Source organism: Festucalex cinctus, chromosome 8 (genome assembly GCF_051991245.1).
Source record: "Festucalex cinctus isolate MCC-2025b chromosome 8, RoL_Fcin_1.0, whole genome shotgun sequence".
In the NCBI taxonomy this organism is placed as follows: domain Eukaryota; kingdom Metazoa; phylum Chordata; class Actinopteri; order Syngnathiformes; family Syngnathidae; genus Festucalex; species Festucalex cinctus.
The window spans coordinates 29,750,968-29,776,169 of NC_135418.1; the positions used below are offsets into that span (position 1 = coordinate 29,750,968).

General features: G+C 38.8%; 1 protein-coding gene and 1 long non-coding RNA gene across 17 annotated transcripts in view; one reads left to right on the plus strand and one right to left on the minus strand.

The window, feature by feature from the left end:
- The window catches only part of LOC144023502 (uncharacterized), a 46,616-nt gene extending 35,106 nt beyond the window's left edge, over positions 1-11,510 (plus strand). Inside the window, exons 3-4 of the long non-coding RNA XR_013284563.1 lie at positions 3,395-3,458; positions 10,009-11,510. This is a non-coding gene — a long non-coding RNA (uncharacterized LOC144023502). The remainder of the gene's footprint in view (positions 1-3,394; positions 3,459-10,008) is intronic.
- Positions 8,020-25,202, minus strand: part of ptprt (protein tyrosine phosphatase receptor type T) — a 121,166-nt gene continuing 103,983 nt past the window's right edge. For 12 of the 16 annotated variants that reach the window (XM_077529050.1, XM_077529051.1, XM_077529049.1 and 9 more), the window contains 13 exons: positions 24,122-24,207; positions 21,321-21,357; positions 21,085-21,182; positions 20,136-20,252; positions 18,513-18,667; positions 16,313-16,448; positions 14,194-14,343; positions 13,919-14,092; positions 13,127-13,258; positions 12,662-12,787; positions 11,917-12,080; positions 9,973-10,108; positions 8,020-9,891 (listed from right to left, as the gene is read on the minus strand). In XM_077529050.1, the coding sequence (XP_077385176.1) occupies positions 9,838-9,891; positions 9,973-10,108; positions 11,917-12,080; positions 12,662-12,787; positions 13,127-13,258; positions 13,919-14,092; positions 14,194-14,343; positions 16,313-16,448; positions 18,513-18,667; positions 20,136-20,252; positions 21,085-21,182; positions 21,321-21,357; positions 24,122-24,207 (1,565 nt within the window). In that variant the 3' untranslated portion in view covers positions 8,020-9,837. Of the gene's footprint in view, positions 9,892-9,972; positions 10,109-11,916; positions 12,081-12,661; positions 12,788-13,126; positions 13,259-13,918; positions 14,093-14,193; positions 14,344-15,173; positions 16,244-16,312; positions 16,449-18,512; positions 18,668-20,135; positions 20,253-21,084; positions 21,183-21,320; positions 21,358-24,121; positions 24,208-25,202 lie in introns of those variants that run through there. The other 4 variants (XM_077529064.1, XM_077529063.1, XM_077529052.1 and 1 more) reach the window with 2 other exon arrangements.

Here is a 25,202-nt window from a genome sequence, read left to right on the forward strand (position 1 = left end):
GTAGAACGCGTTAAAATACAAATGTAAATATTCACGAGAAAAATCGTCAAAAAAAAACACAAATTTACTGATTTGAGAATTTTAATTCGAGACGGTTGTTATTTCAAATGTAATAATTGAAAATATTATAAAAATTATTATAATATATATATATTATAATTATATTATAATTATTGTAAAAATATTGTCAAGCAAAAATGTGAACCATGTTTTGCAAATGCAAAGACAAGAATTTTCATGTTAACAAACTGCGGAATTCTTTCCCGTTCGTCCGGAATTTTCCAATGCAGGTCTGGACTGCTGGCAGGCCAGTTTATCGTACTCGCTGCAGTTTGCTATAAATGTATGATTTTTTTTAAATTGATTAATTGGATCGATTGATTTTTATTTTATTTTTCTACCCATACGCAACATTCAGGTAGTTTGCCGTCCGTATTTGGATGTGCGAGAGTTGGAGTGGAAGGAGGCCAAGCCGGGCCAGGAGGGCGATCGAGTGCCGCGAATGGCGTAATCTCTTTTGTTGCATCGTGATAATCCCGTAATTCCCTCATGTGTTTAAGTGGACGCACATCTGGAGATCTTTTTCCACCGCTGCTCTTTTGCAAGTCAACTTTCACATTATAGTGTTTAAAAAAAAAAAAATGGAAGTGAAACACGGTTTAGGGGAACAAAAAATACTCAAATCAATAGGAAAAAAATGTATTCTTGTTTTTATTTGCTGTTTAAGATTTTCTGTTTGTATGTTTTGTTAGCATAATAGTTTTTATTTTTTATTTTTTTTAATTGATTTGTTGCTTTTTACTTTTTAATGTTTTCTTTTATTGTTGTTATTGTTTTTGTTTATATTATTTGTGCCTTACAACTGTTTTCATTGTGTTTAGATTTCTTTATTTTCTTTCCTTTTCATGATTTGTTTTGGTGTTATGATCTAAACTTGTTTTATTTCTTTGTTGCTTTTTCATTTAATGTTTTTATTTCTAGCTTTTTGTTGTTTTGTTTTTGTTTTATTACTTGTACTTTTATGTATATTTTTTTTAAACAGGTTTTAAATTGTTTTTATAGGCTTTTTTATTTTTTATTTTACTGTTTGTTTTTTTTGGTTTGTTTTTTTAAATTGGTCTTTGGTTTGTTTCAGAGATTATTTTTTAATTTATTGTTCCCTGTAATTGCTTTTGTAGTTTATTTCGTATGTTATTCCAAACTTGTAAAGTTTATTATTCTTTTTGTTGTTTGTTATTCCAAACTTGTAAAGTTTATTATTCTTTTTTTTTGTTTGTTATTCCAAACTTGTACAAGTGAAGTGCAGAGACCTTCAAATGACAAAAGGAAACTTAATCCTCCTTTGCCAAACAAAAGGCGACTTAAGAAATTTGCTGAGTAATCACTTTTTTTTTTGTTTTGTTTTCTCCTCGCTGCGGTCAGCACATATTGGAAATGCATAAAACAAAAGCGCCGCTTCTTCTTCTTCTTCTTCTTCTTGGCGGGGAATAAAAGCGGCGGCGGCGGCCGCTGACATTTGCGCAAACGATCCCTGCGTGACGTTAGCTTAGCATTAAGTAACAAAGCGTTAGCATAGCGAGCGAAAGTGATACCAGGCTCGAGTCCAAAATCTGCCACGCTAAGCTTTGTTTACATCAAAAAAGAGCTTGCGAGCCGCTAATCTGTCTAGCGTGCGGCGGCCATTGTTCCCGACTAGCGGCACAAAAGGCGCTTATTTCCGGACCGTCTTACTTACTAAGCGCTTAAGCCGCCGCTAATGTAGCCGCTAAGTGAAGCGCCGGGACCGCGGCCGTGACCCCCAAAAGTGCGCAGGCTAAAGCGCTAAGCTAAACCTGCGTTGAACGTCGCCGTGGCGAGCGTCAGTGCACCGAAAAGACTTTGAAATAAGAGGTACGGTTTCAAATGAGGGTTTGGAGGTTTTCAAATGAGGGTTCGGGTTTGTTTAAGGTTTGTCGGAAGGGAGAACAATTCAAATCTGGGATTCAAATGCTACACGGGGTTCGCGTTTTCAGTGACGGTTTCAAATGAGGGTTTTGAGGTTTTCAAATGAGGGTTGATTAAGGTTGATAGGAAGGGAAAACACCTCAAATTGGGGATTCCAAAAGCTTTCAGCATTCCCGCGCAATTTCTCCAGAAATTGCACTTCGTCTCGTTTTCAGATTTGGTTCTGTTAGTTTTGATGAGTTTTAGTGATTTAATACATGCTTCGTTTTTGTTTAGTTTGAGTTAGTTTAAGTATTAGTTTTAATTTTTTTTTTTAAATATTTCAATAACAGCATGGGAACGACATCATCTGCTTTTCTATTGGCTGCTGCGAGATGACATCACTTCAAACGTCCTCATTCCGGTTCATATCGAAATAAATCGACTTCTAATCACGTTAAAAATCATCCCAAAAGTCTCGTACATTCGTCAATTCATGACCAAACAATGAAAAGGACATTTGCACAAAAGTTAGTTTTTTTTGTTAGCTTTGTAAACATAAAATGTAGTTTCAGTTTTCATTTTCCTTTTTATTGTATTTCGTTCACGAAATTGTTTATTGAATTTTATTTTTTATTTTGTTGTTAGTTTTAGTTAACTAAACTAACTTTGGTACACGCACGCACACAATCACACGCGCACGTTTTTTTTGTTTTGTTTTTTTATCTCCTCAATGCAGCTGCACAGGAGAGCAGATTGGACCACCAGCTAAAAATAGTTTTCGAACACACACGCGAGCGCGCACGCGTACGCACACGCCATAAATGCACTTTGACGCTGAGCTCACATCGTGCTGCCAAACGTGATTAAACGGGAAATAAATCGTTTGGGTGAAGATTTCCACGTGCTCGTCGACATGCAAAATTAGCATCAAGCTGTTGCTCGTCATTAGTGATCACTTTTTTTTCTTCTCTCCTTTTGATTTCTTTCTTCTTTTTTTTTTTGCCTTCCTTTTCTTCCCTTTCCTTCGTTTGGCTTGATTCTTTTTCTTTTTTTCTTTTTTTCTTCATGTTTTTTTCGTTTCCGCTTTTCACTCCTTGAATCCGTTTTCCGTCTCCGCGTTACGTTGATGACCTTTTTCCTTTTCTCCTTATTTCCTTTTCCTTGTCGTTCTTTTCCTTTTTCTTGACCCGTTTGTCGTCTTTTCCACTTTCATTTCTTTCCTCACGTTTTTCCCTTTTCTCCGCCCTTTTGCGCTTGTTCTGTTTGTTTGTTTTTTTTTCATTCCCGCATCCACCTGGCACGTAACGCATCAATCTTTTTTTTCTTTTTCTTTCTTCCTTCCTTTCTTTCATTTCCCCTCAGTTGCATTTTTGCGTGTCGTGTTTTCTGTGAATCGACGTGTTTGTTTCCATTTGGAAGCGTCTCAAATCTTTCATCTTCTTTCATTCACGACATCAACAGAAAACAGAATTTTTGCTGCTGAAGACCAAAGAAGAAGAAGAAGAAGTCGACGACAGGCGGGCAGAAGTCAGGCAGGTGTCCGTCTGGTTCTGCCATTTTGCCGTTTTTCCGTTTTATGGCGCTTTTGCTAGCTTTCATTTTCCCGCCTTGCGCTGTCCTGTTATCCCTCCCCTGCTTGCCTTTGATGATCTCGCCGCCTCTTCTCTCCTCGCCTTCGTCCTGCCTCCTTCCTTCCCCGCCGTCACCAATTCCCCCCCCCACCAATTCCCCCCCCCCACCAATCTCGCCTCCTCACTTTTAATCATCTCCTTGTTTTGTTTTTGGCCAAGCTACTCCATCATTGTCTCACTCTTCCTGCTCACCTTCCTTCCTTCCTAAATTCCAACCTTCTTTTTCTTCCTGCCATCCCTTTCTCTTTCTTCTTTCCTTTGTTTCCTCCTTCCTACCTTCCTTCCTTTCTTAATTCAATCCGTCCTTTGTTCATGTCATCCCTTTCGCTTTCATTTCTTCTTTCCTTTTCCTTCCTTCCTTCCTTCCCTTTTCTATCCTAAATTCCAACCTTCTTTTTGTTCCTGTCATCCCTTTCCTTCCTTCCATCCTTTCTGTCCACCCGTTCGTTCTTTCTTTCTTTCTTTCTTTCCTCCTCCATCCTTGCAATTTTCCCGCCCTTCCAACCTTCCCTTCACCTTGTGTCCTTCCTTGTTTTTTGTGCCCTCCACGCACGAGACGAGGAATCCTGCGGATGTTTGCGCCAGGCGTTAAATTGCGGCGCCCTCGGCCGCTTGTGTGTTGCACGCGTCCCCGGCGCCACACAAACATTTTGTGTTTCTTTTGTGCGATGTCGCAGCTGCGCGGAACGTCGTCACCCTTTTTTTTTTTTTTTTCCTTCCTTCTTCCCCGTTCGACTCGTGCGGTGTCATTTCGCAGCTTTTGTGTTCATCGCGGCGTCTCGGCTCAGCGCGCGTTCAAAAAAAAGAAAACACCTTACATGGTCATTAAAAAACTGCTTACTATACATAGACTTTTTTTTTTTTTTTTTTTTTTTTTTTTTTTTTTAAAAGAAATCACCTTACTATAAATTGTCATAAAAAAAACCATCCTATTATAGATGGTTATTTAAAAAAAAAATCAAATTTAAAAAATCACCTTTACATGGTCTTAAAAAAAAAAAAAAAACTTACTATACATGGATGTTTGTTTTTTTTGGGGGGGTTTTCAACGCCTTACTATACATGGTCGTTTAAAAAAATAAAAATAAAATAAAATAAATAAATAAAATAAATAAATAAAAAAACAACCTTACTATACATGGATGTTTTTTTTTGTTTTTGAACGCCTTACTATACATGGTCGTTTAAAAAATAAATAAATAAATAAAATAAAATAAACTTTAATGTGGTCATTTAAAAAAAAAAAAGCCTTACTATACATGGATGTTTTTTTTGTTTTTGTTTTTGAACGCCTTACTATACATGGTCGTTTAAAAAAAAAAAATCACTATACATAGACTTTTTTTTTTTTTTTAAGAAATCACCTTACTATAAATTGTCAGAAAAAAACCATTGTAGATGGTTATTAAAAAAAAAAAATCAAATAAAAAAAAAACGCCTTACTATACATGGTCAGTTAAAAAAAAAAAACCAAAAAAAAAGCCTTACTATACATGGATGTTTTTTTTGTTTTTGTTTTTGAACGCCTTACTATACATGGTCGTTTAAAAAAAAAAAAATCACTATACATAGACTTTTTTTTTTTTTTTTAAGAAATCACCTTACTATAAATTGTCAGAAAAAAACCATTGTAGATGGTTATTAAAAAAAAAAAATCAAATAAAAAAAAAACGCCTTACTATACATGGTCAGTTAAAAAAAAAAACAAACAAAAAAACCTTACTATACATGGATGTTTGTTTTTGTTTTTCAACGCCTTACTATACATGGTCGTTTAAAAAAAAATTAAATCACTATACATAGACTTTTTTTTTTTTTTTTTTTTTTTTTTTAAGAAATCACCTTACTATAAATTGTCAGAAAAAAAACCATTGTAGATGGTTATTAAAAAAAAAAAATCAAATAAAAAAAAAACGCCTTACTATACATGGTCAGTTAAAAAAAAAAACAAAAAAAAAAACCTTACTATACATGGATGTTTGTTTTTGTTTTTCAACGCCTTACTATACATGGTCGTTTAAAAAAAAATTAAATCACTATACATAGACTTTTTTTTTTTTTTTTTTTTTTAAGAAATCACCTTACTATAAATTGTCAGAAAAAAACATTGTAGATGGTTATTAAAAAGAAAAAAAAAAAAAAAAAAAAAAAAAAACGCCTTACTATACATGGGTGTTTTTAAAAAAACAAACAAAACAAAAAAAAACTTACTATACATGGATGTTTTTTTTGTTTTTGTTTTTCAACGCCTTACTATACATGGTCGTTTAAAAAAAAAAAATCACTATACATAGACTTTTTTTTTTTTTTTAAGAAATCACCTTACTATAAATTGTCAGAAAAAAACCATTGTAGATGGTTATTAAAAAAAAAAAATCAAATAAAAAAAAAACGCCTTACTATACATGGTCAGTTAAAAAAACAAAACAAAAAAAAAAGCCTTACTATACATGGATGTTTTTTTTGTTTTTGTTTTTGAACGCCTTACTATACATGGTCGTTTAAAAAAAAAAAAATCACTATACATAGACTTTTTTTTTTTTTTTTAAGAAATCACCTTACTATAAATTGTCAGAAAAAAACCATTGTAGATGGTTATTAAAAAAAAAATATCAAATAAAAAAAAAACGCCTTACTATACATGGTCAGTTAAAAAAAAAAACAAACAAAAAAACCTTACTATACATGGATGTTTGTTTTTGTTTTTCAACGCCTTACTATACATGGTCGTTTAAAAAAAAAAATCACTATACATAGACTTTTTTTTTTTTTTTTAAGAAATCACCTTACTATAAATTGTCAGAAAAAAACCATTGTAGATGGTTATTAAAAAAAAAAAATCAAATAAAAAAAAAACGCCTTACTATACATGGTCAGTTAAAAAAAAAAAAAAAAAAAAAAACCTTACTATACATGGATGTTTGTTTTTGTTTTTCAACGCCTTACTATACATGGTCGTTTAAAAAAAAATTAAATCACTATACATAGACTTTTTTTTTTTTTTTTTTTTTTTTTTAAGAAATCACCTTACTATAAATTGTCAGAAAAAAACCATTGTAGATGGTTATTAAAAAAAAAAAATCAAATAAAAAAAAAACGCCTTACTATACATGGTCAGTTAAAAAAAAAAACAAAAAAAAAAACCTTACTATACATGGATGTTTGTTTTTGTTTTTCAACGCCTTACTATACATGGTCGTTTAAAAAAAAATTAAATCACTATACATAGACTTTTTTTTTTTTTTTTTTTTTTAAGAAATCACCTTACTATAAATTGTCAGAAAAAAACATTGTAGATGGTTATTAAAAAGAAAAAAAAAAAAAAAAAAAAAAAAAAACGCCTTACTATACATGGGTGTTTTTAAAAAAACAAACAAAACAAAAAAAAACTTACTATACATGGATGTTTTTTTTGTTTTTGTTTTTCAACGCCTTACTATACATGGTCGTTTAAAAAAAAAACAAAAAACCTTACTATACAGAGATTTTTTTTTTTTTTTTGTTTTTAAATAAAAGCTAAAAAAATAAAAATAAATCAGCCTTACTATCCATGGTTTTGTTTTTTTGAAAGAAAAAAATCCACCCGACCCCACCCCTCTGGGGGCCCTTGCCGGCTAAGGGGCCCCGAGCAATTCCCTGCCTTGCGTTATGGCAAACTCCGCCTCTGCTTCGGTAGCACGCGCGCACGCTTGTTCGGCGTCATTCCACAGCATTATTTTTCCATTTGTGGCAATGGCCGCCATGATTTGGATCAAATCGTGCCTGCTGACATCCTCGCGTTCCGTGCGCGCGTGTGCGTGTCGTTGCGCATTTGTGAGAAGAGAAACAAGACGGCGACCTACCGAGACGCAACAGCGGGTGCGTGCGTGCGTGCGTGTTGAAACGGCGGCGATGGTCAGCAATCATCCTCTTGGAAATGATGAGGTCATCAAGGGGTCAAGTTGCACACGAGTGGAAAGTGAGGATGACGTCAGCTCGCGCAGTCCCGACGTCCGTCTTTGTGAAAGCCGACTTAAGCTGCAATTATTTTCATAATCGAGTAATCGTTTGGAGCCATTCTTAAATTGAAAATTGTTGAAAATGACATCACCAGTAATTGTTGACTGATTTCTGTCGTCTTTAATGAAAGAAGACAGATTATCGTTTTGTTTTTTTAATACCTAAACTAAAACCAAACTAAAACAAAGCATTTATTAAATAATTAAAATTACTAAGAAAAAAAAAATCAGACCCACCTTAAAAACTAATTGTAATCATGTTTAAGATGGCGGCATGCACAAATGTTTGCCTTTGATGTGTCTTTGATGTTTTAACAAATGTGCAAACAAAGTGAACTCGCGTGCGCATATGTCAACATTTTGCTTTTCTTGTAAGGAAACATGTTTATGTGTCCAATGCGTGTGCAAAACGACGTGTCTTTGATGCAATCAATGAGGAGAGAGAGAGAGAAAAAAACGAAACATTTCAGCATTTTGGTCCCTTTTATTATTGGATACCTTAAGCACATTTTCAAACAAGCAAATCCAAAAAAAAAACTTTTTTTCTTTTTAATAATGCAAAACAAATTAAAGTACAAATAATAATAAAAAAAAAATCCTCCAGGAATACAAATATTAAATTAAACCAGTGCAGCACTCAAAACTTCACTGGAGAGCCCACAAAATTATGATAAAAAATAAATACATAAAAAAAAAAAGTGGAAATAAGCAGGCGGAACCCTACAAAAAACATTGGACAGGAATAAAATAGAAATAAATAAAATAAAGCAATTTGAATGCACGGCCACATGCACACAAAAATCTCAATCGACATCTTGGACAAAACAAACAAAAATAAAAATGGCGGCGCCTCGGAGATGATAACGAAAACACGAGCCACTTGCGTGTTCACACTTGGATGGCAGATGTTCTGCCAGCAGGGGGCGCTCATAAACTTCAGTTTTGCTCATCACCAAGCAAAGACACACACAAAAAAATAAAAATAAAAAATTACAATTTCCGCGATTAGCGTCATTGATCTTTGTCGGATGCATGCTTGAGATTTGCTAGCACGACGACCGGAAACAAAATTTGACGTTTTGGTGGGTCTGCTCGTGATAAGATGGCAAATTTCATCTTGCCACCATTTTTTTGGCCGTGTCAAATTGACAAGATTCAAACCAAAATGGATTTGATGAGACATTTTTGGTGGGCTGACGTGTGGACCACATTTCATGTTGCTCCGGTGAAACTGGATCGAAAAAAAAAAAAAAATTGTCAGCTTGACATCACAGTCTTGAACGGCGCAAAACCGTTTAAAACCGATTAAAAACTTTTGCGGATGTGGGAAAAATATTCCGACAACTCGGACGCCAACGGCGTGAAACCGTGGCCGTTGTTGGGATCGTATTTTAGTGGATGCAGTTCGGCCCCTTTCACGCTGCCTTGAGATGTTTTCAACCGTTTATATTCACTCATCCTGACCTCGCCGTTGCGGCTTTTCCTCTTGAGATCATCGTCACGTGTTGCTTTCAACAAATTCAAACCACGCAAAAAAAATTGTGTTGTCGGTAGAGCCGGCATTTTTTTTTGTTTTTTTTTGTTTTACACGTGCCTTTCATGCTTCAAGATAATTTTATGTCAATTAAGTGAATTTGCGGGTTGACTTCAAACCGCTCCTCCATCCTGCATGGATACCTTTCACGCAAACAAAGAAGAGCCAGAGGAGAAAAAAAACCAAAAAACGTTCACCATGGTAGAGCCAGCATAATTATTATTTTTTTTGCACATGCCTTTCACGCTTAAAGATAATTTTATGTCAATTAATTAAGCAAATTTGCGGGTCGACTTCAAACCGCTCCTCCAATCTGCATGGATACCTTTCACGCACACAGGAAAGAGCCAGGAAAAAACTAAACGTTGTGATACGGTATGGAGCCGGCGTTTTTCCGCCCGAACCTTTCAGGAAGTCGTCGTCGTCGTCGTCGCCGCATCACACGTTGACAACATTTCATGTTGATGGCTTTGGACACAATTTGGCGGGTAGAAATGTAAACCCCCCCCGTCCCGCACGGCTGCCTTGCACAATCAATTTGGGGGAAGAAAAAAAAAAAAAAAAAAAAAAGATGGCCAGCGTGTAAGGGGCGAAAAGGCAACAAGTGTGCAATGTGGCCAGCAGGGGGAGACAACATTCAAAAGTGGAAGCGACTTGCACAAGGACGACGTTTCCACTCCCCTCCGCTCGGAGCGGCCGGCGACCGCTCGCTTTTTGCCCGTCCGCGATGTTTTTCCCCGGCGACCGTTCAGAAGGAGCTGAGCGCCTCCAGCGCAACCTCGTAGCAGAACTTGTACTGTTCCTGCACACACAAAAAAACAAAAAACAAAAGGTCAGGCGTCTCGCTCGCTCGGGACAAACAAAGGAAGGATTGGTCGCTGACCATGGTTTCCACCATGTTGGTCTTGTTGTTGCGCAGCGTCTTGACGGTGTGAAACACGTCCACGATGTTCTGCTGCTGGATCATCTCGTTGATGCTGCACATGGCGCAGAAGGTGCCCGAGCGGCCGCCGCCGGTGCTGCGACGGCAACAAACGATTAGCCGCGGGGGACATCAAAGACACGCTGCTCACGTCAACGACACCGTCCGTCGGTAGGTCGCCCTCTGTTGCGACAAATCCGCACGTTTTGACATCAAAGAGCTTTTCAATTGAATATTTGTTCAGTAGTGACTGATGTGCGACATTGACATCAAAGACACATATGTATCAAAGAGCATTTGAATACCTGTTCACGGTATTGACAGGCGCATAACTTTGACATCAAAGACATGTTGAATAAACTTGACTGTTGTGCAACTTCAACATCAAAGACACATGCACATAGGAGTTAGTTTGTGTAGATGTCAAAGACACATGTTGACGAGTTTTAGCACATCTGTTAACTGTTGTGCAACTTTGACATCAAAGACACGTATCGAAGAGCTTTTGAATGGCTGTTCACTGTATTGACAGACACGTAACTTTGACATCAAAGACGCATATTGGTTCACTTTTGACTGTTGTGCAACTTCAACATCAAAGACACATATATCGGAGATCATTTGTGTAGCTGTCTAAGACACACGTAGAAGAGCTTTAGCACATCTGTTAACTGTTGTGCAACGTTGCCATCAAAGACACGTATCGAAGAGTTTTTAAATATCTGTCCAACGTGTGACGTATATGCAACATCAAAGACACGTGTATGCATGTATATAGGAGAAAACAGCTTGTGAACACGTTGCCAAGTTTTTGCACAGCATTTAACAGGATTGGAATGTCTTCAAATATGTTTTTTTTTTTTTTTTCTCCTCAAGGCTAAACAAGCACATATTCAATTTCTTCCTTTTGAAGGAAAAAAAACATTCCGCTGTCTTTGATTCCTTGGTGAATGGTCGCCGTGCGGGTGAGTGGAGGTTAATAAAGAGTTTTTGCTGCCGCTCGTTTTTTTGACCGGAGGTGGAAGGAGCGCACGCGTTGGCGCTTTAGCTCCGTGTCCAACGCGCGCGACTTTGACGCTCGCTTTTCTTGACGCTCTCAAAGGCGTCGAGAGAAAAAAAACTAAAAATAAATTCCTTTTGCTACCTGGCCACGAGTCTGCCGCCGCTTTTCAATTTGGACACAAAAGTGGAGAAATATCATCACAATTTTTTTTTTTTTTCCCCCAAGTTTGTCAAAGCCGTCAAAGCAGCAAACTGTCCGAAAATATCGATTTTTGCTTTGGTTAAAGAAGAAATGCAGAAGAAGAAAAAAATTAATTTCCAATATACATGCTAACTTTTTTTTAAAGAAATAAAAGTATTACTACTTTTTTTTTTTTTTTTAAATAAAAGCCTTAATATACATCATTTGTTTAAATAAATGCCTTATATGCCATACATGGTTATTATTATTATTATTTTAAATAAATGCCATAAGGTCATGTTTTACTACATGTGGGCTTTAAAAAATAATAAATAAAAAAAGCCTTAAATGAAAAAAAAAAAAAAATAGCCTTAATATACATGGTCGTTATTTTTGAATATATAAGTAAATAAAAAAAAAACATGGTTGTTTATTTAATTATTAAAGCTTTATTATTTTTTTTAACTTCCTACTATACATTGTTGCTTTAAAAAAAAAAAAAACTCATCAAATGGGCAGATATCAGCCCAATATCGATACCTGGTATCGGTACTCGCCTGTCCTAAAATACAGATTTTTGCTTGGTAAAAGCAACTAGCACCCTCTAGAGGAGTAAAAAAAAAAATATGAAGCTTCATTTTGCAACTGGCTTTGGATGTGAACGCGTTTCGTGACGATGACGACGGAAAAACCCGTTTTGGTGAAGTTTGTCATCAACTCACAGGCAGTGCACGACGGTGCGTCCGTCGCCGCCGTCGTATTGTTCCTGCCACTTGGCCAGTCGGCGCACCAGCTGCAGGACGGAGCGCTTGGAAAGGGGCGTGTCCCTGTAGGCCGGCCAGCCGAGGAACTGGAAGTGCTGCACCAGTCGGTAGCCGTCCTGAGGCTGCCGGCAACAAAAACAAAAAAAAAAAAAGATTCGTTCGACGATTGCGATGGCTCAAAATCGCCGTCAGTCACGCAAACGATTTTCACGTCTTTTCTTTGCTTCCATTCAATTTCACGGCCCGTCTTGGCATCCGACGTCGGATCACAACACGTTTCCTGCTTGGATTTGATTTTTCACGCACGCACCAAATCAACGTTGCATTGGTGACAAGAAACGATGTTCAAAATTATATTCTGACATAAAAAAAAACATGAGTTGAGGAACTTCCATTAGACAAAAGTAGTGCTTTACTTTTGTTTTGGTGCCAAGGAAGTATATACAGTACTTTTTTTTTTTTATAAATAAAAGCCTGATTATAAATTTAAAAAAAAAAGTCTTACTATACATGGCTATTTTTGTGAAATAAATGTATTAATATACATGGTAACTTTTTTTTTGAAGAAAGAATAAAAGCATGACTATAAATAATAAAAACTTTTTTTTTGTATAATAAAAGACGTGATTTTCTTGAAATCAAGACAAGGCGACAAGCAGGCGGGCCGTTCTGGATTCGTCAGCCGGCGGGCGGAGTCTCGTACCCGGGCCATGTTGCAGATCCGGAAGATGCGGTTGATGATGTCGTCGTCGATGTCGGCCGAGATGAACTCCACCTGGACGGGACCGTAGCAGCACGAGCTCTTCTCGGGCCAGTACTGCATGCACAACTGGCAAGGAAGGAAGGAGCTGGCGATTATTTGCCAATCGGCGCGTTTCAAGAATTGGAAAGAGGTTATCATACAAACTAGATTTTGCTTTGCGTTTGCATTATTAGGGTTGGAACAGCCATGGAAGTCGGAGCGTGGAAACCAAATAAAAAGAGAGGGCGAGGAGGGGATTTTTGTTTTGGTTTTATTTTGTGAATTGTATCAGTCAGTTCCTCTCCGCACTTGTATGTTGAAAATGGTTAGTACATTTGGTGGGTGTGGCCTATCTTCAGGTTCATAACGATCGTCGTTTCGCAAATTTGGAGTGCGGAAGGAATGATGGGATGCTGCGGTCGATACCTGAGCGGCGTCCATCTCGTTGAGCATGACGACGGAGGAGCAGTTGTAGTCAAAGACCAACCTCCAGAAGTCGCTCATGGTGTTCGGCAGGGGATGCTGGGTAACGATGAAGGCCGCCGGTTGCTTGTGGCTCTGCGGAAGGAGAGTCCAAAATTCAGGACTTGCTTGGCGAGAACCTACGAAAGATTCCACTTCGCGCTTACTCGGGACTAGAACATCATCTCGAGACTTCGAGCTTCACTTCAAACTGAAAACCTTCTCTCAGGACTTGAACTTTCTCTCCAGTCTAAAAGCTTGTCGAATTTTTACCTTCTCGGACTAACATCTTCTCTTTGATACAACCTTTACAACCAAATGGAACCTTCAGTTGAGACGAGAGCCATCGTTTGGTTTTCTGGACAAGAAGCTTCTCTCGGGACGAAAATCTTCTCACTGGCTAAAACCTCCTTTTGTCTCTCAGGATTACCAACGACTCTCAGGACTAAAATCCTCCGTTGGGAATCGAACCTTCTCTTAAGACTAAAATCTTCTCTTTGGACTTCTCTTGATACTAGAAGCTTTGCGAGCCAATCAAACCTCCTCACAGGACTTCAGTTGAGACGAGACCTCTTGGGAGCAAAAGAAACCTTCTCTGTGGAATGAAACTTTTCTTGGGATGAAACTTCTCTTAAGAGTGAAATTTGTCTGGACTAAAAACTATTCTGGGACCGGCTTGAAACGTGAAGGTCAAGTCCTGATTTGCACAAACAGTCCATGAGCCACTTTTTTGCTGAGCACGATTTCCCGACTCACGTCCATGAGTGCCGCGTTGATGTAGTTGGAGCTCTCGCCATCCACGGAGATGAGAAACGGGAGGCAGCGGTCGGCCGACAGGACGTCCATGCTGCGGTTCTTGTCATGGTTGCGGGGCAGCAGGCCCACGCTGCAGTCCTCCGGCCGCACTCTAGGGGTCACTATGTTGAGGGTCTGGCGAAAGAAGAAGAAGAAGAAGAAGAAGAAAAAGTTTCTCCAGCTGCAATAGACGAGGCTTGATTGCACCGCTGGGAAAATGACTGCGAGGTTCTGACCTGGAACTCGTCTTTAATCTGGCTGGAGTTGGTCTGAGGGTCCAGCCTGCTGATGTTGTAGTAGACGGCTCGGAAGTCGCACACGGGGATGGCGCTGTTGCCGCACAGACACGCTTCCAAGATGGCGTCGTGGACAAACACGTACTGCTCCTGGACGAGCACAAGAGACGAGCCGTCATGGCGGACGCGCTGCCGGCAGTCCCGTCGTCTGGAGGCTTTGCAAAATTCAGCCCTCAAAGACACTTCGGCTTGGCAACATGACAAGAACATGCCAGAAAAGACACAGGAAGTCGGCCATTTTGGTTTGAAGAAGACATTTGAGTCTTTTCGACCATTTGCAGTGGTCCTCTCAAATTTGGAAAATTCTGTTCTAGGAACCGCTTTGACCTCGCAACATGAAATTTGGTGGACATGAGTAGACCCACAAAAAAGTCTCATGACTGAAAAGACACGGCAAGTCAGCCATTTTCTTTGCATTTGATCTCATTTGAGCCACTTGCAGCAGTTAAAAAAAAAAAAAAAGGTGTTGCGAGTGTTTTTGCAAGTCATCGTTGGCTCGCCTTTCGCAGGCTTTTTGCCGCTGAACGAAAATGAAGACGCGCTTGCAATGTTTTTTCTCGGCGCTCGGGATCAAGCGCGCTCTTTGTGCCGGAACCGGCGCGGCGCATGCTAATGTCGCCGCCCTCTCGGCCCACTTTACGCCGCCGCATCTGCTGTTGCAACTTTGCCGCGCGGAATGTTGATTGCGGCCCCCGCGGAGGGGAGCCTCTTAAAAATCGCTTCACCCCCCCGGGCGCTTGTCTGCGCTCGTGACATGACGCGCGCGCACGCACACGCGCACGCTCCACCTCTGCCTTTTAAAAGATTAATTGCTGTTGTGCAGTTTAGACGAGGATTAGCGAAGCATCCAGCAGCCTCGACACTCACACAAACGACTCCCACTCAGTTAGCGCACGCGCGCACGCACGCACACACGCACGCGCGAGCGCGTTCTGTTCATTTGTGTTGTGTTTGTGGAGGTGACGTCAAAGGCTTGAAGGAAAGTATTGATTGTAATAAAGTGCCAAAGCGACGGATTAGCTCAGCGTCTATTTGCGCATCTAAAAAAAAAGGAAAAAAAAAAAAAAGACAGGATGTGTGGCATTTTGCTTTCAACAAGACATTTTCGGGTCCTTTTCCACGTCCTTCAAAAATTTATTTGCACTTTTGGTGTGATTGATCGCAAATTTTAACCACATCCCCTTTTGAGCACCTTCACCATTCTCAAAATATTAAACATACAAATTTATATTTGGTCAAGATTAACATCATGAAAATTTTGCACCAGAAGCTCGGGATAGATTATACAAATATCGGCATCGGCCGTTTTGAAGAATCATATGGCTGATAATAGACTAAAATATTTTTTGAAAAATTATTTTTAAAAAAGTTAACATCAGGGGAGTATTTTGTTTTGTTTTTTAATTTTCAGTTCACGTTAGGTCTGTGCAATTCATCGAAATTCAATTACAATTTCAATTATTCCACTCCACGATTACAAAATCAGCATAATCGTAAAAAAAGATTATTAAAAAATGATTGAACTTTTGAAGACATGCTACTTGCCCGTCGGATACCTCAACTTTTTTGTTGGATTTAAAGATTTATTTAGTTTTTTTTGTTTTGTTTAACTCTTAATATTTTACGAATCTTAAAAGTTGTTCAATAAACATATGCATAAAAATTCAAGAAATTTACGAGGTGGAGTTTGTATTTTTTTTCCCAAATTTTGATGCCAATATATTTTCCCTTTTAGTGCAAATGGATATCGGCTCCAAATATTTGTTATCGGCATCCTTGATGACTAATAACCGGTATCGGCCCTGAAAAAAACAAAAAAACATATCGGTCGATCTCGACCAGACTCCCTCAAAGCCAGAAAAATGAAATTTCCATCAACCACACCAAAAAAAAAAGAAGCCTCAAGATGCCTGAACAGATTTCCAAAAATTGTGAAAATTCAGAAATTTGGGCCACTTTGATCAAGCAACATCAACTTGAGAAGGCGTGGCTGAAAAAAAGAAGGAAAAAGAAGACAGGATGTCGGCCATTTTGTCCCACTTGCGTTTGCGGCGCTCACCTCGGTCTGCACCATGTTGACCCGTTGCGACCGGAGCTCGCGGATGCAGTTGAAGACGTCGACCACGCCCTCGTTTTCCGCCATGTCCAGCATGATGTCCACGGCAATGAAGCAGCCCGTCCGGCCCGCGCCCGCGCTGGACGCAAAAAAACACAAAAAAAAAAGGCATACCGACGTCACTTTTTTATACATATATTAGGGGCTGCATCATATATCGAAAAAAGTCTCGATATCGCGATATTGGCTCTTGCAATATGCATATCGCAAAGACATGCAATAAGTTTGATATGGAATTTGATGCTTTTGATCTGAATTTGACGAGTCAGCCGCCGTCCAATAATTGAACATTATCGATATTGAGTTTGGTTATTTTGCTACATGAAAAAATGGAATTCATTCATTAGATAATAAAAACGTAATTTCTTTAGATTCTATAATCTCATCACATGGTGGATTTACTGCTTTGTGTTGCCATAAAAAATAAAAAAAAAGATCAATTCTTTCTTGTTTGCTTTTACCCTGCAGTGAAGGTTCAAGTAAATATTTTTCAGATTTTTTATGCTGGCATTTTTTTTTTTTTTTTTCCAAAAAGACCCCAAAAAAAATGAATACAATTCAAGTTATGTAATTGCAGCAAAAATATGAACGAGTGTAGTGAAAGATAAATAAAAGATGAAATCCAAAGTCTTTATTACATTCATGTATGCGTACAAATGTTTTGTTTCATGTTTCATGTTTCAAATCAATCTTACAAACTGAAAAGCCATTAAAATGTCGACCATTTTAATCATTTTTTTAATATTTTTTTTTATGACGACTCGCCTGGTTGCAGTTTTTTGTTGTTGTTGTTATGTGTGTGCGTGTGGGAAGCTGCCACAAATTGTCGCCAGCAATATCGGACATCTTGACGTGAGACTTTTAATAACGCGACGACGTCGTCGTCAAGTGTTTAAGTGACACATGGTGAGCGATGGCTGAGAGACGGACGGACGGACGGACGGACGGACGGACGGACGAGGTGAAGTAATGAATGAGACGCGGGAGAGCAAGACGGGGAAGTGAGGGAGGGCCTCCGCAGATTACCTGTCACCTGAGTGATTAATGTCGACTCGCCAACACTTGGTGTGTGCGTGCGCGCGCGTGTTCAAACCGAAAAGTTGAAAACAAACAAAAAAAAAAAAGATTGCAAAGGGATGAAAAAGTAAAAACAAATGCTGTGAAATTGCAGCGCAAGAAAAAGGAACGATTGACGCAAAATAAAAACGTGTGCGAGCTTCAACTAATGAGTTCTCGCCACGTCGTGCAAAATGTTGACTGGGAATCAAGGTTGGTATTAGTTTTGGAATTTTTCATTTCACTTAGTTTTGATTTCGTTTTTAGAGTATTGTTTTTGAAATTGAGTTCGTTTTAATTCGTTTTCAGGGCGCTTCTGTTCTTTTAGTTATTTAATAAATGATTCATTCTAGTTTAGCTTGTTAGTTTCTGTATTAGTTTTAGTTTTTTTCCCACAATATTTCAAAAACAGCATGGGAGCGACGTCATCTTTTGGTGCTTTTCTATTGGCTGCTGCTTGATGACATCACTTCCGTGTGACGCACTTTGAAACGTCCGCTTAATATCAAAATTAATCGACTTCAAATCATCCCCAAAGGCATTCAATTAATAAGCAAAGACTAAAACGAAGGACGTTTTTGCTACAATTATAGTTATTAGTTTTGTAAACATAAAATGTAGTTTCAGGTTTTGTTTTTATTTGACTTTTTTTATTTCGTTAACGAAATTGTTTTTTGAATTTTAATTTTCAGGGTTTTTTTTTTGTCAGTTTAGTTTAGTAAGCACCTTTTTTTTAATATTGCGCACAAGTAATACACATTAAAAAAAAACTAAAACTAATACTGAAGCTAACTCTCATTAGTTTAGTTTATTAAGCACCTTCAGATGATGTCGCTCCCATGGTGTTTTTTGCTTTGTTTTGTTTTTTTTTCAAATATTGCGCACAAGTAATACACATTAAAAAAAAAACTAAAACTAATACTGAAGCTAACTCAGTTTAGTTTAGTAAGCACCTCCAAATGACGTTTTTTTTTTTTTTAAATGCTGCGCACAATACACATTTAAAAAAAAAACAAAAAAAAAAACCCCCTCAAACTAATACCGAAACTGAAATGTCAAAATGGTCAAGGCGTGCTTGCGCGCGTACCTGCAGTGCGCCACGATGGGTCCGGCGTCGGGCGGGTTGAGGAACTTGACCTGGCGTATGAAGCCCAGCAGGCCGGTGGCGTAGCACGGAACGCCGTGATCGGGCCAGCTGGTGAAGTGGAACTGACGCAGCTCGCGCAACTCGTGGTGGCCCTTCTGGAAAGAAAAACATGAAAAATCGGAATGATCGCATTCATCGAATGAAATTCATTCATTCACTGCTGTTGTTGTTGTTGTTAAGCTCAACTAAACGATGACAAAGTTGTCCGATTGCAAATGTTTGCTCTTATTTCAACACGCAAAAAAAAAACAGACCAAAAGACGTCTCAAATCTTGGAACGCTCATAAGTTGTTTTCCTTGCACCGAATTCTCGTAAATGTCTCGATAGCGTAATTGGAGAGCGAACCAAATGAACGGTTGTTGTGTGCCGGCGTCCTTCACGTTTCAACGCTCCTGACATTTTCTTTTTTTTCTTTTTTATCGTCACGCTCGCAACCTCGTGTTCGTCCTCTGTGGCCGTGCGTCTGGTCATCCCCTTTTTTTCCCTCCACCTGAGCTTGGGGGCGGGGTTACAATGACCTGAGAGACCCTGAAGTGAGAAGGACAAGACCCCGTCCTTTGCAGGACCCGCTCAGTCTGCGGCTCTGCGGGTGGAATCGATCCTGCTGAATTATTGAGGAGGGAGGAAAGGAGGTACGCGGCGGCGGTATGGATCCGCTGGGAGAGGAGAAAAAAAAAAAGAAAAGGAAAAGAAATGATGGCCGCTCGCGCTTCCTCTCCAAGACGAATCTTCACAAATGCTGGAAAATCTATACAACGGCCCCAGGGAAACTGCAAGCCATGATGACCAGCATTTCATATTATATATATATATATATATATATATATTAGGGGTGTAACAAAAAAAAATCAAATCAAATAATAATTACACCGGAAAAAAAAACGAGCCTCAAAAGCGCGTTGGAGCGAGCGGACAGGTCGCCCGCGCTCGGCATCAATCAAAAGTTTGCGCGGTCCGTCATCACGCCGTCGTTATTTCATCAGCTAACAAAAGCAATCAAACAATAACGGCTACCAAAATTGCATTTTGCAATTTGCTTGAATGCAAAATAAACGCGGATGGCGATGATTGCATTAAAAGGTTATTTTTGTTTCGACTAACGAAAAAGTCACAACTAAAATACAAACGAAATAAAAACGAAAAATGCTTCTTAAAAAACAAAAACTAACAAACTCCATTTTTATTACATTTACAAAACTAGAACTATAGCAAAAATGTCCTTTGTTTTGAGTCTTTGGTAATAAATTGAATGCATGAGCCTTTGGGGATGATTTGAAACGTAATTTGAAGATGATTTATTTTGATATTAACCGTTGAAAGTGTATCGCACAGAAGTGACATCGTCTCGCAGCAGCCAATAGAAAAGCACCAAAAGATGACGTCACTCCCATGCTACAAAAACTAACAGAATTAGGCTAAAAACAAATTCAAACTAACTCCATTTAAAAAACGACATCAAAAACTAAGTCAAACAACAAATTCCAAAACTATAATAACAACCGTGCTGCTGCACTGACAGATGCAAAACAAAAAAACCCCAAACAAACGGAAAGGCGGTTTACCTTCTGCACGGTGAAGGTGCGGATGACGTACTCGGCCAGCGGCTCCGTCTCCACCAGGGTGACTTTGACGTCGCCGTAAACTTCCGTCTCGTCGGGCCAGTAGCGGACGCACTTCACCTAAAACACGCACGCAAAACACGTCACCTTTGCATATATGACATTATTATTATTATTATTATTATTATCAAGCTCACGTTTTATGGAGGACCAAAACTGCCAAAAATCAAAATAAATAAATAAATAGCTAAAAGTGAAAATAAAAATATTAAGAAAATATAGTTCGAAAATTAGATCCAAAAAAATGAAAATGGAAATAAATCCATTTTTTAAAATTTATTTAGTCATTTATTTATTTATTTAGTCTTTTATCTATTTTTTAGTCATGTATTTATTTTTATTTATTTAGTCATTTATTTATTGCTATTTATTTAGTCATTTATTTATTGATTTAGTCATTTATTTATTTATTTAGTCGTTTATTTATCTATTTTTTAGTCATGTATTTATTTTTATTTATTTAGTCATTTATTTATTTATTTAGTCGTTTATTTATCTATTTTTTAGTCATGTATTTATTTTTATTTATTTAGTCATTTATTTAGTCATTTATTTATTGATTTAGTCATTTATTGATTTAGTCATTTATTTAGTAATTTATTTATTTTTGAATTTTGGCAGTTTTGGGCCGTACTGCCAAGTTGAAATAATAAATAAATGACTACATAAATAAATAAATGACTAAAAGTGAAAATAAAAAAATGATTTATTTCCATTTCTATTTATTTTTCTGATATAATGTTCGAATTATATTTTTATATTCATTTTTATTTTCACTATTAGTCATTTATTTATTTTGAATTTTGGCAGTTTTGGAAGTCAGGACTGAGTCGTCCTTGCGCTTTTTTTTGTTGGTTTTGTGTTGTTACATTTGTTACCGTTGCTCACTCACCCTGCCCACCTCCACCAGGTTGGTCACCATGACGACGGCGGCCGAGTTCTCCTGCCACACCATCCTCCAGAAATCCTTCACCGTCTCCTGCATGGGCCCTGAAACGCACACGCGCGCAAATCAAACACACGCGCGCTATCGGCGGCTCGGGAGATTTCAGGTCATGCGCTCTTCATTTTTTTATCTGGCGGTTTAAATTTCGGAGGTTACGGACGGCGTCATTTTCGTGGCATTACCTTGCGTGGCGATGTAATGTCTGGGCCGGTGGTAACCCTGAAGAAAAACAACACAAACGCTCGAAAGACAAATCTTGCATCTTTGACATTTGCAATTGTCAAGTTCTATGACATTTTTTTAAAATACACAAATGAGGAGAACAGACATTCAAATGAGAAAACACGGCCTCAGCTAGTTGAAATTTGAGCAGTGTAAATTGGAAGTATTATGTGGGAGTAGTTAGGCGGCAAAAAAAAGTGTGGAGAATAAAAATCACAATAATATATGTGGGAATGCTTCAACAGTGTTCTGGATTTACAATTCTTTTTCACTGTCAAATATCCGCAGGGTGCATTTCATATATTACACCACAGGAGACGGTAAAAATATTAACAAGCAGCTCAATTTCATTTTAGACGATTAAAAAACAAAAAAAAAATCTAATATTTAAAGGGGAAGTCCACCCAAAACAAATTTGTTTGACAATAACATGCTCCCTGCAGCCCCGCTGCGTCAAAATATACGTTATTCTGCTTGATATTGTGTGAGCAAAATGCAGCCATTTTGATCCACCTCGAGTGAAAATGACACCACGGCTGCTCAGGTTTCAGGTGACAACCAATCACAGCTCAGCTTCAGAGAACAGGTGTTGGAACACCGATGGAACGAGGGGCGTGGAAACCAAATAAAAAGAGAGGCTGAGGAGGGGATTTTTTTGTGTTTTTTCTCCCCCCAGAGTGCAGTAGTGAATCTCTCCTCGCAAAATGGCCGCCCCCTGAGATGGATCAACACAATATCATCAGAATGTCATGTTTAGACTAGTGAGGCCACATATAACATATTATTGTCAAGAAACGTTTGAGGTTGACTTTAATATTAATAAATAAATCATAAATTTATACAAAAAAAAAAAAAAATCATAAATTTAACCGCGAACAATTAATTTGCCATCACGACTGCTTCTTTTCTTCCGGTATGTTTTGTAGGCGCTCAAGTTGAACAACATTCAGAGTGAAATTAATTGTTGTCACATTTAAAGTCCTTCCCGCGACTCCATTTCCTTTTCCTTAATTATCTTCAAGTCATCTTCCGCCGCACAAGTCAAGGTCGCATTCATGCATAAACATCCGATTAAATAATAGCGGGGTCGTCTTCGTCTTCCCTCGGCGGGACACGTGGGCGTGACGAGCGCACCGCCGTCCTCGCCTCACGTCATGAGATGAAAACATTGATGGCTTTCATATTTTCATTAAAAAACAGAAGGCTTTTTTATTATCACCGTGTGCTCGGGTGGGGGTTGGGGGGGGGGGTCTGTATTGTCAGGGTTTTAATGTTCTCATTTCCAACAAAGAGCACATTTGTTTGTTATCTCGGGACGGCGTTCTCATCATCATCATCATAATATCCTTTCCTGACGCTCACCTTCCTCTTCTCGTCATTAAACGAGTTATTATGCGTACGATGTTTACATTCGGTGGTTGAAAATTGTCAACATGTTCAGCATTGTTCATCCCTCATGTTGGAATTGAAAAGCAAATCGTGGAAAAAAAAAAAAAAAAGAGAAAAAAAAATCCGTCTTGAACTTAACTTGACTTGACAGAACTTGACTTGACTTGACAGAACTTGACTTGACTTGACAGAACTTGACTTGACTTGACAGAACTTGACTTGACTTGACTTGACTTGACAGAACTTGACTTGACTTGACAGAACTTGACTTGACTTGACTTGACTTGACAGAACTTGACTTGACTTGACAGAACTTGACTTGACTTGACTTGACAGAACTTGACTTGACAGAACTTGACTTGACAGAACTTGACTTGACTTGACAGAACTTCACTTGACCTGACAGAACTTAACTTGACTTGACAGAACTTGACTTGACAGAACTTGACTTGACAGAACTTGACTTGACCTGACAGAACTTGACTTGACTTGACAGAACTTGACTTGACAGAACTTGACTTGACCTGACAGAACTTGACTTGACAGAACTTGACTTGACCTGACAGAACTTGACTTGACCTGACAGAACTTGACTTGACTTGACAGAACTTGACTTGACAGAACTTGACTTGACAGAACTTGACTTGACCTGACAGAACTTGACTTGACTTGACAGAACTTGACTTGACAGAACTTGACTTGACCTGACAGAACTTGACTTGACTTGACAGAACTTGACAGAACTTGACTTGACTTGACAGAACTTGACTTGACAGAACTTGACTTGACCTGACAGAACTTGACTTGACCTGACAGAACTTGACTTGACCTGACAGAACTTGACTTGACAGAACTTGACAGAACTTGACTTGACTTGACAGAACTTGACTTGACAGAACTTGACTTGACCTGACAGAACTTGACTTGACTTGACAGAACTTGACTTGACAGAATCGCAGCTTGACAGCCAATACAGCCAGCATGACACCATCAATGCACCCACACCGACTGGACAAACAACAGGCTAAATACACCAACACCAATGAGCTAAAGAGACCCACTTGGGGAAAACACAAGTGGCTGAGGGCAGTGAAGCAACGAGGAACACAGACAAACACACCCAAAACCACCAAGAGAAAACAAAATCCCAACCCCACAGAACCAAAACGTGACATTTTTACCATCTTCGAGATGCCCGAGGCGAGGAGGTACTTTGCATGCAAAGCGATAAGCCGGCATCAACAAAATGTTGAATTCACTCAAACGTGAATGAACAAAACGATCGCGGTGTTGACGACAGCCAACTTGCTGTCGCTAACACTTGCTAACGGCCGGCACGTTGCGATGGGCGGAGCCCGAGAGTTGAACTCACGTCAATGAAGTTGGCGTTGATGTAGTCGGAGTGCGGCTCTCCGTCCAGCAGCTGCAGTCGCACTCGGGTGTGGTCGTCTGTGGGGTCAGATCACAAAAAAACACAACACCACACGGCGCCTAAAGTTACGCCCACACGCACAAAGCGCCGGCAGCCGACTGACTGTGTGGCAAATGTGGCCGTCCGTCGATATCTGCTTTTGTGTACCGATATTGGGATATAACGATAAGGTGTGTCGATATCGCTATTTTAAACCCAGCCCTATTAAATACAGTTATAAGACTCAAATTTCACATCAATAAATACATTTTTATACAAATCTCGTATCGGGATGAATCGGTCTCGAATCGAATCGTGACCTATTGAATCGTGATACGGACCGAATCGCCAAAATCGGTACGAGGCAATTTGCGCCCCTAAACAACAGCAATCAGCTTCAATCTTGCCGGTTGGTTTGTTGTTTGCTCTCAAATGAAATTGAAAAGTCATCACACGGCAAAAGACGATTTTTTGTTTGTTTGTTTTTTTCTTCACGAGATGAGCTCGGGAAGCCGTCATAACAGCGCGGCGACCTGAGAGGCTGTGTCGGCAGGGTGGAGGGTGGAGGGTGGAGGGGGGGTCGACTCCACTCGTCTCCCGCCCAGGGAGGGGAGCCTCTAATTGGGCCCACTTGGCAGGAGCTGCTGGCTCCAAAACGGCACCAAAAGCTGGACACGGTCCACAGGTTCCCAACACAACGTGCCTGTGAACTAGTTAGACGGCATTCGCGAGTTTTTAAATAGTTCACTTTGTGAGTCAAGACTTTTTGTTTTGAGGACACATCAAACTTGGATATTCATCCTCACAATTTGATGATGAAATGAATGAAAAGAATGAAATGAAATGAATGATGAAAAGGTCTGAACGTCGTCTTCACGTTTACTCTGGATTGGAAAAACGTATCGATTCTGGAGCTGTCAAAATTAAGCAACTAATCAATAAACAATCGATTACCAAATGAATCGACACCTATATTAATAATCGAGTAATCGTTTGGAGACTTTTTTTTTAATTGAAAAAGGTCAAAATCCTCCGATTTCAG